The following is a 12353-nucleotide window of genomic DNA, read 5'->3' as shown; positions in this document are numbered from 1 at the left end:
TTTAAAACCCAATATCCAGTATTTAATATTAGTCAGACTAGACCGAAAGTTAAATAAATTAAATCTAACATTTGGTATAGATAAAAAATTTCGACCCTGATCTGAACTTATATAACAAATTCAGTTTCTAGATACAAAAGTTTCAGAATCATGCTTTACGAATTCTTACCATTCATTTAAAATTTCTTTATTTTTTAAATCACATATTTTTTCATATACATAGTTATATTTAAAACATGTGATTTCTTGATATCAATATAATTAAACGTAAAAAATTTCCAACCTTTTTTTTTAAGACACGCAATCGTTATAATTCTATACATTTATTTGCGTTAATTACTCGGTAATATCGCTAAATTTGTGTAAAAAAGATTGCATTTCTTGCGTGCAGTGGAAACACCGCAGTGGGAACACTGTTACTGCGATAGTATCGCTCTTTTGACAGCTGCGCCGCTGCGGTCACACCGCGTGTCAAACGAGGCTTCCTGCGCTCAGCTCTGCCGAACGCTCGTTCACTTTGTTCGAATCCGTCGCCGCTTAGACTTCGTGATTTCTCATTCAGCTTATTCGAGAGTAAGTTTCTTACCTGTGAGACTATAATTAAGTGTTTTCTGCAACGGCATTGCAGCCAGCGAACAATTAATAAACAAATATGCAACTGACACGCCGAATTTGTGCATATTTACAGTGTTTTTCCTGTGTGTGTGATAATTTCTGAAATAACCTCTAACTGCGTTTTTGCAAAGTGAAAGGTGGCCAAAGAAGCAAACACGTGGCATGTTTGCAAAGGCGAAAATTTTAACTAGCGTGGCTGCTTTTACCAACCCGGCATTCGCATAGTAATTTTCCGGCATTTTTGGCCACATTTTCGTACTGCAATATGGTGCAATTAGTGTGTAATTGATTTGCCACGCCCACGCCGTATACAGAGGTCATCCACCAGATGTGCTAAGTAACACGGGAAAAAAACGTGGTTCCTCAATTGCCTTTGTCATGGCCTATAGATCTTCTTTATTCTTCCATTTTGCGGCATAGCACTTTAAAATGGCGACCCAGTGGCGTGAGTCAAGTGGGCGAAAAACCTCACCTAGCAACAAGCGAAAAATGTGCTTATTTCGGGTTTCCAGCCCATTAACATATCTGGTGAAATGGCACTCGCATCTGCTACTTCGCCATTTCCTACCGACCCTATTAATATATAATTGGTTTTGGTAAAATGGCTGCCACTGCCCTATAAGTTCTTGATTAATTCGTAGTGCCCCTCTCTTTTCCATTTCTTTCCATTTTTCATTTGTGCCACCGCGGCGAGATCGCTTGCATTTGTACAAGTCACACACGCATACTAGTGCACATCCGCCATTTTGGTCGCTCTCTCTCTTCGTCTCTTACTTGTACTCCGGCCGGCAACAGCGTCACACACATACACAGGCATAGATACACACACGCATAGGCAGATAAGCACATGTGTATTCGCGAATTAAATTTGCTGGAATTTTCCTTTGGACTCTTCGATTTGACATGATGATGATTTTTCAGTTCTGCTACTGAAGACAGTTGACGATAGCAAAAATACCAAAATCACTGAACAAAATCGAGTTTCCATTTGGAATTTTATTTGCACGCTCTTTTCTGTAGTTGCGCCCCTCTCTTTTACCCACATCCATACATGCGGGCACTCGACCTAACCTCAAAAAACACGTTTTGTACGGCTGCCAGAGTTTGAGGTTAGGTTGTGCTCGGGCATGCAAACAAAAGTCGAACGTACGCAAGGGGAATGAGAAAATGTTATACCCACTAATAATTGTAGTCTATTCAGAGTTGTAATCCCACCGAATGCTAACGAATTGTTTCACCCTTTGTTTATTCCAACCTCTCTTGCTCGCCAACCCACCGAACCCTGCAACCTTCCAACGTTCCGCCACTCCAACACACTTAAATACACACAACAGCCATCGTGTAATCATCCAACATGGGCAAGGAAAAGATTCACATCAACATTGTCGTGATCGGACACGTCGATTCCGGTAAGTCGACCACCACCGGACACTTGATCTACAAGTGCGGTGGTATCGACAAGCGTACCATCGAGAAGTTCGAGAAGGAAGCCCAGGAGATGGGCAAGGGATCCTTCAAGTACGCCTGGGTTTTGGATAAGTTGAAGGCTGAGCGCGAGCGTGGTATCACCATCGATATCGCCCTGTGGAAGTTCGAAACTGCCAAGTACTACGTGACCATCATTGATGCCCCCGGACACAGGGATTTCATCAAGAACATGATCACTGGTACCTCGCAGGCCGATTGCGCCGTGCTGATTGTCGCCGCCGGAACCGGAGAATTCGAGGCCGGTATCTCGAAGAACGGCCAGACCCGCGAGCACGCCCTGCTCGCCTTCACCCTGGGTGTGAAGCAGCTGATCGTTGGTGTGAACAAGATGGACTCGTCCGAGCCCCCATACAGCGAGGCCCGTTATGAGGAAATCAAGAAGGAAGTGTCCTCTTACATCAAGAAGATCGGTTACAACCCAGCTGCCGTTGCCTTCGTGCCCATTTCCGGATGGCACGGCGACAACATGTTGGAACCCTCTACCAACATGAACTGGTTCAAGGGATGGAAGGTGGAGCGCAAGGAGGGTAACGCTGACGGCAAGACCCTGATCGATGCCCTCGATGCCATCCTTCCCCCAGCCCGTCCCACCGACAAGGCCCTGCGTCTGCCCCTGCAGGATGTGTACAAAATTGGCGGTATTGGAACAGTACCCGTGGGCCGTGTGGAGACTGGTGTGCTGAAGCCCGGTACCGTTGTGGTCTTCGCCCCTGCTAACATCACCACTGAGGTCAAGTCCGTGGAGATGCACCACGAGGCCCTGCAGGAGGCCGTTCCCGGAGACAACGTTGGCTTCAACGTCAAGAACGTGTCCGTGAAGGAGCTGCGTCGTGGCTACGTTGCCGGTGACTCCAAGGCTAACCCCCCCAAGGGCGCCGCCGACTTCACCGCCCAGGTCATCGTGCTGAACCACCCCGGTCAGATCGCCAACGGCTACACCCCCGTGTTGGATTGCCACACCGCCCACATTGCTTGCAAGTTCGCTGAGATCAAGGAGAAGGTCGACCGTCGTTCCGGCAAGACCACTGAGGAGAACCCCAAGTTCATCAAGTCTGGCGATGCTGCCATCGTCAACCTGGTGCCCTCCAAGCCCCTGTGCGTGGAGGCCTTCCAGGAGTTCCCCCCTCTGGGTCGCTTCGCTGTGCGTGACATGAGGCAGACCGTCGCTGTCGGTGTCATCAAGGCTGTCAACTTCAAGGATGCCTCCGGTGGCAAGGTCACCAAGGCCGCCGAGAAGGCCACCAAGGGCAAGAAGTAGCTGGTTTGCTTCCACTCAATAACAACAACAACAAGCAGTAGCAGCAGCATCAAGCAAGTAACCAACACCATAATGCAGCCAACAACACCACTCAATACCAGCAACAGCAGCAGCGAGCACAATAGTAGTATAACACCAACACCTGTCCTGCGCAAGATGACCGATAAGATGATGTTCCAGCAGAAGCAAAAGTTTAATTTCTTCCATCGAAAGGAATTTCGACGGATACGAATGCTAAATGCAGTCGAGGCCGCCTAAATTGGGAAACGGTGGATCCCAAGGAAGAGTGCACACTGGGAAAAACACTTGCATTTATGCATCCACTCCTCCATCTCCCCGTCGATCTTTAGTTTACTACATATGATATGATAAGGAGTTGACTTCGTTATGGTATCATATATAGATATCCTCTGTAGCATTTATAATATCGTTTAAATTAACCTTTTTTCTTTGATATGTATCATTTATCTTACCCTATTTTTGCACACACTACTTTGTACACAAGAAAAGAACCAGAATAGAAGCGATAACTTTATTTACAAAAAAAATAAAAACCCTATTTTTGTATTTCTTTTGTTTTTACCACCCAGCCACTAAAAGCACCATCTCTTTGGTTGTTGCCTCCTGATTTTCAGCGCTTTGATCGATCATCATCCCCAACTCCAAGTTCACTTATCGCCGATGCCACAAAGTACAAACAAAAGCTAGTTGATGAAGAGTACAACAGATGAATCTGACAACAAATACCTCAATCGTTTTAATAAAGCGAGCATTTGCATTTGAAACACTTGAAAACTTTATTGCGTTTGGGGGCTCATATTTCTCGTCGCAAATAGGGAAAAATGCATTTATTTATTTCGCATGTGAAAAATTATTAACGGAAAAACTGATTTACATAGATTTGCGACAGATAAATGAATGACAAATGGATTCATTTAGAAGTGCTTTTATTTTATTAAATATTTTGGATATATAGTTCTGCCTTTGTAAAATTCATAAAAAAACAAGTTAAAAAATCTCTAAAATATAAATATCAGGAAGCTAAAAGTAAGTTGTATTGGATTAATTATAACTATATATTTACAATAGCGCATTTTGCACAAAAAGGTGAAACAGGTGTGTTCAGGCTAAAATATGAATTTAGTTAAGTGGATGCACCCGCTGATCTTTACTTGTCCAGCACAAACGGCGGATCGACGTAGTCGTGAAGGTGTCTTCTCTGCGAATTGGTCTCGTCATCATCGCGCTCCCTAGGATCCTCGTATCGGATGCCCTCGGCTGAGATAATGGCGCTCTTCATAAGGTATTTGCTGAACCTTTGTATTTGCATATTCGTGATGCTGTCTAGCACCCAGTAGGGGTCGAGATAGATGCGGTCGTCCACGGCGCGTCGTTTGTCCCCTATGACGTACTTGGCCTTGAATCGGTTCTCGGTCAGGGTGGCGCCGCCCAGCAGAAGCAGCTCCTTCATATTGTTGAACTGCACCGGTCGGCAGAGGGAGGACACATAAAAGGGTTCCATGAAGCGAAACAACTCACAGTGGTAGTGGACGCCAAAGGCCTGCCTTTCTGTACGGCAAATCTGAAGGATTAAGAACGGATTTGAGTTAATAGGTAGCTAATGGTGGGCGCATAGGTCTGGTCTTACCTCGATTGCACGCGAAAACCTCGTCAGTTCATAGGGCTCTTCACCGATCCACTTGCCTGCCCGAATGGATGCCAATACCCACTGGTAACTGACGATCCAGACTCCGCGCATCAAACCACGCAGGAGATTCAGGGTTCGACGCGGCTCCAGGCTAACCAGGTGGGTGGTGCGCTGAGTCACGGTGGGATCTAGCCGCATGCCGCGTAACTTGCGCAGGGCCTGGGATTGAAGGCGGTTTTCGATTAGGATTTATAACCGCCACGGATATTATTTATTCAACTGTGCGGGAGGCTTTACAAATGAGGGACTACTTTTTCAATCTACCGAGTGTTGTTTATGCTTAATCAATAATTAATATGGGCCATTAACGAGTTGCGAATATGCTAATTTACAAACTAGTACGGTTTACTAACTAATCCATTACTGGAGTTGCCTAACTGGGTAAACAATGGTTACAGTCAGAGGAAGATGTGGATGGTGTATTGGTCACTCCGTCGTGTTACCAACCTTGTGGATGACGTTGATCTGCTCTTGGTGCATGTTTGTGTGGACTAGCGTGCGAATCCGTGAACGTGGTTTCCCCTTCGGCTTTTCCTCCTCTTCGCCTGTGATTGAAATGGATTCCTCCCCTTCTGGAACGGCATTCAACGAAGCCTCGGATGTCTCTACATTGTTTTTGGAATTTTCTTCCTGCGTGGCTGTGTCAGCTTTGGAAAGAGCAGTCGGGGCACACATCTCTGCTGATGAAGATTTGGCTGGAGTGGCTAGTGAGCGTCGACGCTTCTGCACGGAGCTCGAGGACCCTGTTAAGCTCAAACGACTCTTTCTGTTACTTTTTGGTGGCGAAATGACCACCTCGTCGTTGGGATTGAAAAGGCGCCTCCTTTTGGGCTCTTGATGTGCGTCTGGCTCTGCTTGCGGTGGTTCTTGTTCAGTGACTTTGTGGGACTCGCCCAACTCCGCCTCATTAGCCAAGGCTAGCGACATTCGATGCGATGCATTCATTCTTTCAATGCTTTCGTTGATCACGTCCATGTCCATGTTGAAAATGGTTCGCCTGCGATTTCCTGTGGACTGGCCTGTGGGCAGTCGTGTGGAGCTGAACAGCGGCGTTACTTGTCCTTCCACAACGTTGCTGAGCGACTGCCTTATCTCGGAGCCCGACTTGGCCACGCTGCGCCGACGAGGGGTACTTATGTCCATCCATTCTGAGGCATAGAGCGTGCCACGTCTGTCCGCTTTATAGGAAGCTTCTGCCTCCACGGCGGTTATCTCTATTGATTGCTCAACACAATCAGTTTTGTTGATTATACTGGTCTGGACCATAACTATTGAATTCCTGTTCTCTTCTACGGGAGCCAGCTCCTCCGTTATGGTTTTAATGGTTTGCCTTTGGGCTGTTTCTTCTGGCTGCTTGGCAGTCGCTAGCAATGAGCTCCGGCGACGAGTCATTCTGGGTTCTGCAACTGCGGTTTGAGCTGGATCAATCTCGTGAATAACCGTGGAAGTCAGTAGCGAACTCCTGCGGCGGGTCATTCTCGTATCCGTTGCAAGGGGACTGCTGATTTCCGCAACGCAGCTTCGACGACGAGTGGTGCGCACTGGTGGCGTCATTACCGGTGGTGGATCCACTGTACTCCGTCGTGGGCGCGAAGTGGTCGAAGGTTTTGGCGGAAGGGTACTGGTGCCCGTCTGCTCTCCAAATTGGAGACTCTTTTGGGCCTGCACTTTCTCGCCCACCGCATCTCCACTCCCATTGGTTCCCAACAGCTGGGTAGTAGCCACTGCTGGCAAAGGAGTGTAGCAGCCACTGCTTATCCTATGTATAAATAATTTGGCTTTAGTTAACAAGACTTTTGTACAGGTCTACCATTGAAAAACACACCTGTTGAGTAGTTTGGTGGCTGGCGAATCTATTGCCTCATTATCCGATGGTTTTTTGGTGTTGATGGCTCTAAAAAAGTGGCTGATGTCATTCTGGAAAAAATAAAACATTTAAAACTTTAATGAAAAGAAATTTTGTAAAATAGTGTGACGAGAAATAGTGATCATGACTACTGACAATAGCGCATCAAATTTCGAATATATGTAAGTGTATGCAATATAAATTATATATATTACTCATTTAGAATTTTTACCAGACTAGTATGTACATACATATCCATTTAAATATAAAATATGTAATACTGTGCTTATTTACCTTTGGTGTGCTGCTTGTTGGAGTTCCGGGCTGGGCTCGTTTGTTAGCCGATCCTGGCTCATTGTCTTTGGAGGATGTGGGTGTTCCTTGGCGCTTACGGGGTCGCTGATTCAACTCGGAGTCCGGCTGCATGAACTTAACGCGCTGTGAGTTAGGGGATTTAAAAATTAGTTAACGCTACGTTGGTGCAATTTTGGCGAGCAGCTTATGCCCTTTGGTGTTATTGTTGATGCTGCGGATGCTGCCGACTTTTTGCCCGACTCTGTCAGTCATGTTGACTAGAAAACACTGTTTTATTTGTTTATAACTACGTGATAACTGGCCCGTTGTTTAAATAAAAAACCTTCTTATCTATAATGAGACCATACCACTGCCTGAGAGGATGGTTCCATCAAGCCGTAATCGATAGTACTCGCTCATGCGTTAAATGAGTATTTAATAAAATTACAAGTTTAATATATGTTGATAATTAAACATTTAGTTGCACTTTAGTTGTGATTTTTGAATACAGGCGCCTTTCGAGTGCCATCCCTAGCGCCCGCCGTCAATCGATAGACGGCAGATAGACGACAGCGATAGCACTATCGATTGCCGGGGCACACAGCCAGCGGCCCTATAAAAGTTGCTTTTTGTGGGGCTGTCAGCTCAGTCAGCGGCTCATTCACCAGATTCCGACGCGCTCTAGTAGAGCTAGTATACCTTTTTATCAACCCGTCAGTATTAAGCGTCTCCCCAAAATTCCCCCGCCGCCCGAAACTCAATAGCATTCCGTAAAAACAACACGATAAGCAGCAACAAGTGTTCCAGAGATTCCCTTGAAACATACAGAATCTAAAATTGGTTCTCAGTTGTTTTGTTTACCCTACAAGTGCCCAAGAACGTGGCACATTTTCAATTGTGGGTAAACAATTGCTGCGCAACAATTAAGAAACTTGTTCTCCCTGTGCACGCGAACAAATCTTGGGAGCACAATTCCATACCAGTCGGTGACGGGCACAGAAGAGGAGCACTAATTGCAAGATGATTCCAGGCTATGGACCCGTCACGCAGGCTCTTCTGGGCACCCTGCTAACCTGGGGACTCACCGCTGCCGGCGCCGCCTTAGTGATCTTCGTACGGGGTAACCAGCGGAGGTCTCTGGACGCCGCCCTGGGATTCGCAGCTGGCGTAATGATAGCAGCCTCGTTTTGGTCGCTCCTCAAGCCGGCCATCGAGATGGCCGAGAGTTCCCATTTGTACGGAGTATACGCCTTTCTGCCAGTCGCTGGAGGCTTCCTCTTGGGATCCATCTTCGTCTATGGATGCGACAAACTGATGTCATACCTGGGCCTCAACAGCACCAACATGATGATCCAGATGACGCAGTCGAAAGACAAGGCGGACATAGCCATCGAGGACTCGAAGCGCAATGGTGTAGCCTCCGATAGGTTGGCCTCTAAGAGTCTGGACAGCTTCTCCGACTGCCTCAGCGTGCAGCACAGCGGCGAATCGAGGCGCCGAAAGAAGGGTGCTAGCATCAATGAGATGGAGCAGTGCACATACACCACACCTGAGGAGCAACAGCGCGCCGAAGAGGCCCTGTCCCAGTGGAAAAGGATTATGCTTTTGGTGGTGGCCATCACGGTCCACAATATTCCCGAAGGACTGGCTGTGGGCGTAAGCTTTGGCGCAATTGGCTCCACTAATTCATCGACCTTTGAGAGCGCCCGCAATTTGGCAATTGGCATTGGCATTCAGAACTTCCCCGAGGGATTGGCCGTCAGCTTGCCATTGCATGCCGCAGGATTCAGCGTGAAGCGGGCTCTTTGGTACGGACAACTGTCCGGAATGGTGGAGCCTATTTTTGGAGTGCTGGGTGCCGTGGCTGTGACCTTTGCCAACCTGATCCTGCCCTACGCATTGTCTTTTGCGGCCGGAGCCATGATCTACATTGTGTCGGACGATATCCTACCAGAGGCCCATGCCAGCGGGAATGGAACGATCGCCACATGGGGCACTGTGTCCGGCTTCCTGATCATGATGTGTCTGGAGGTGGCGCTGTCGTGAGGAACCAACGGCTCGCCCTCGCCCGCCTCGCAGACTTCATAAGCTAGTGCTAAACTCAAAGATTCCACTGTACTTAACGCAAGATTCTGCTGGCTTGTAAATAGAAGCATGCTTTGTACAAATCTCAGAACCAGCCCAAACGAGAATCTAATAATCTAACGTAGAGTGTAAGTTTAGTAGAAAGAAGCTTGACAACCAGAGATGCCGCGGCAACACCCGTGCAATTGTGTATCTGTGCACTGTACAGCATTCCCAGCGAGTTATGTAAATGAACTGTTCTAGGAAAAATTGTAAACAAACGTGCATGTGAATAAGGTTTTAAGTTGTCACCGGCGTCCAGTAGCTTGTGTCTTTTTTAACCGTCTAATGTTTAAGTAATAAACTAAACGAATTAAAATGAGCATCTCTCAGTTGCACCCACTTGCTTTTGCCGCACAAATGTAGCTGTCTTTGTCCGGACAACTTCCTGGCCGTTTCTGGGGCCATACGATAGCTGATAAAAACAATTAGATAACCCGGAGAACCAACAACACAACTGGTTGACTCGCTGTCAGCCAGTGATAAGTGATAAGAATCTGTCCGACACGAAGAGTTCCCAATATTGCGCGTATTCCGTGTTTGAGATACGTGCAGTTTCAGACGGCCCGCGGCCCTGCGATTCTGCTCGCCATTTTCTGGATTAACTAATCATTTCAGATATGTATGTATGTACTCGCACAAGTGCCGCGTTCCACAGTCCACCCACTGGGATCGTGGTCATCAGCAAATGTGTTCGATAAGACCTCTTGGAGGCTATCTATTGTACAATTTCCATATACTTAGTTTTTTATACGCGCCATAAAACTATAAACTCTACCTGAATAGCCCATTAGTGGGGGGCATATCTCAAGTGGAGCTAATGCTTCTGTGCCCGCAATGCCATATATTGATAATGTTAACGATTATACTAAATAAAGGCTTACTTCTTTTGTAGGCGTAAGTAAAAGCTGCTATATTCAACCAAAAACTAATGCTGAGTTATTAAATTCGTAAAGCTTTTAAGATGTTGTTAGCCCCAAGTAAAAGCTGCTATTTTCAACTAAAAAGTAATGCAGAGTTGTTGAATTCGTAAGTACATTTTTGTCTCAAATCTGATAAAGCTTTTGAAACGTTGTTAGCCCTAACATGAACAGAATGATAAGAATATTAAAAGTTGTATGAATACCTTGATAAGTTAATTTCGAACATCTTCATACATACAGGTCTGAAAAGTATTATTAAGTACTTTGCAGAGAGCTGTGTATTATAAAAAAATAAGTCAAGGGAAACACATTATTAAAATCGATTGACGACAATTAAACGTTATCACATTTAAATATCTAAACCAGATCGAGGGTATAACAGAAACAACAATTATTAATCACTTACCGGCATTTTGCCGTAGAGTTCGGGGTACTCGTACATGCGTATATTGCTAATGGGAAATTGCTTGGGATCACATATTTTGCGCTGCACTTTGCAAGCTTCAATCCACAGAATCGAAACGACTGGTATATTCCACTCGGCGGCCTTTTTATAGGTGGAGAGCTGGCCATCCTTAAAGACAACGTGTGTGGTGGTTCTGCAAGCCAACCAAAAAGGGTTATAATACATTATTTTTAATCAAACTATTGTACTCCCTTAACTTACCGCGTTAGACGGTCTTTGACCTGGGCTCCCATTTTGGCAATAATGGTTTTTACGCCCTCAGAGCGATTGTCGTTTCCAGTTCGCACCTCCACATATACGACTATGTCCTTGAGCAACTCGGGCAGGGAGGGCGGCTCCTGGGGATTGCGTTCTTCCATCGTGATGATGCTTTGTTCGGCCAAAGGCACATCGAAGGTATTGTATGCCGACTTGGTGGGGCTTCTAAAAGTGTACAAAATGTCAAAATGAATCCATCTTCTTTAATTTGATCAGTTTTCTCTTAAATAAAGTCATTAGATTAGATTAATAACAAATTATTTACAAAGAAATCGCTGGATATCAAATTGAAACGATACCTATTCTTTGGATAAATGTTCTTAGTGAATATTTTGCTTTGTTATAGTACTAAAACTTGGCTTTTGTCAATTTAATAGCAATTTAAATTGTTAATAGATGAAGAATTATTAACATTGACATTGAAAATGTATAAAGATTCTAACTTGACACAAATAGCGATCAAAAGGCTTTTAGTGGTGGGTTTAGTCGAGAAAGCAGATATTGTGCTGCTTTTAATAGTAGACCTGATTGTCAAGTTTGTCTTAATATTAACTGTTGACCTCTTTTTGTTCTTACTTTAATGCACGGATGGCGCGCAGTCGAAGTGCCGCGTTGGGGCTGTTGAGATCTTGCTGCAGTCGGGCCCAGTGTCCTTCCTGCCTGGTTGGCGTGGCTGCTCCGATGGGTGGAGCTTGTGTTGCTCCAGCTCTCTCCGCTCCCTCCTGGTTCTGGTTCTGGTCCTGATGGAATTCGGAGCGGTGCTGGCTGATCGCTTTGGAGACGGCCAATGCCGGCTTGTGCATCAGCCGATCCCTGGCCACCTGGTCATCTAGCAGGAGGGAACGCAGCTTGTTAGTAATGATCGGGTCGTTTGTCCACATGGTAATCTGATTTTTTTTGTATATTTTTTTACAACTACGAATTTTGGGTAAGCTACGTATCCGGAATTAAAACTACTGGGGTGGGTGTTCGAATTCTAAAATGGGCATGCACAGCCAACCTGTCGGGGCCTGGGATAGAGATTTGGGAGCCGGTGCCGCTGGTTTGGACCTAGAGTCGCCCAGATTTGAATCTTGCAACGGTCGGCGGATTGGCGCTGACGCCTCTGTTTTCTTGGCGGCTGCGGTGGAACTGGCCACGACCGATCCGTACGTCTTTGTCTTCCATGTGGGATTGCGCAGCAGAAACTTGTCCATGGTCACGGGCTACGTGCTCCGCACTCTTCCGCTCCTTATTGCACTGAAGTCGGTCTCAAAACTCTGCAAAAGACGCGCCAATATTTTCTAATCCAAACCTTACAATAAATGCAACGCAATGTGACAGTGTGACCGCGTTTCTTTAATGTAAGAAGATCACACAATCGAAATCGGTTA

At 46.0% G+C, this 12353-nt stretch overlaps 3 protein-coding genes and 1 non-coding gene across 4 annotated transcripts; 3 read left to right on the top strand and 1 right to left on the bottom strand.

Moving 5' to 3' along the window:
• Positions 1 to 426: 426 nt before the first annotated feature.
• Positions 427 to 4146, top strand: LOC6530220 (elongation factor 1-alpha 1). Its single transcript, XM_002091122.4, has 2 exons — positions 427 to 573; positions 1950 to 4146. Exon 2 carries the CDS (start codon positions 1970 to 1972, stop codon positions 3359 to 3361), a length of 1392 nt encoding a protein of 463 aa, XP_002091158.1. The 5' UTR covers positions 427 to 573; positions 1950 to 1969; the 3' UTR covers positions 3362 to 4146.
• On the top strand, positions 1514 to 1588 carry LOC6530221. Its single transcript, XR_005560907.1, has one exon. It is a non-coding gene; the product is annotated as a small nucleolar RNA snR61/Z1/Z11 (small nucleolar RNA).
• A 272-nt stretch (positions 4147 to 4418) lies between the features above and the next one.
• On the bottom strand, positions 4419 to 12298 carry LOC6530217. Its single transcript, XM_002091119.4, has 9 exons — positions 11981 to 12298; positions 11557 to 11809; positions 10924 to 11145; positions 10663 to 10855; positions 7210 to 7353; positions 6895 to 6986; positions 5517 to 6828; positions 5010 to 5228; positions 4419 to 4943 (listed from the first exon to the last, which is right to left on the bottom strand). The coding sequence occupies exons 1-9, from the start codon at positions 12174 to 12176 to the stop codon at positions 4530 to 4532; spliced, it is 3045 nt and encodes a 1014-aa protein (XP_002091155.2). The 5' UTR covers positions 12177 to 12298; the 3' UTR covers positions 4419 to 4529.
• Positions 7813 to 9656, top strand: LOC6530218 (zinc transporter ZIP11). Its single transcript, XM_002091120.4, has one exon. The coding sequence runs from the start codon at positions 8230 to 8232 to the stop codon at positions 9253 to 9255; it is 1026 nt and encodes a 341-aa protein (XP_002091156.1). The 5' UTR covers positions 7813 to 8229; the 3' UTR covers positions 9256 to 9656.
• Positions 12299 to 12353: the final 55 nt, after the last annotated feature.

The sequence above is a fragment of the Drosophila yakuba genome, chromosome 2R, assembly GCF_016746365.2.
Source record: "Drosophila yakuba strain Tai18E2 chromosome 2R, Prin_Dyak_Tai18E2_2.1, whole genome shotgun sequence".
In the NCBI taxonomy this organism is placed as follows: Eukaryota; Metazoa; Arthropoda; class Insecta; order Diptera; family Drosophilidae; genus Drosophila; species Drosophila yakuba.
Note: the sequence above shows the minus strand (reverse complement) of the source record. Positions and strands in the feature narration are given on the sequence as shown.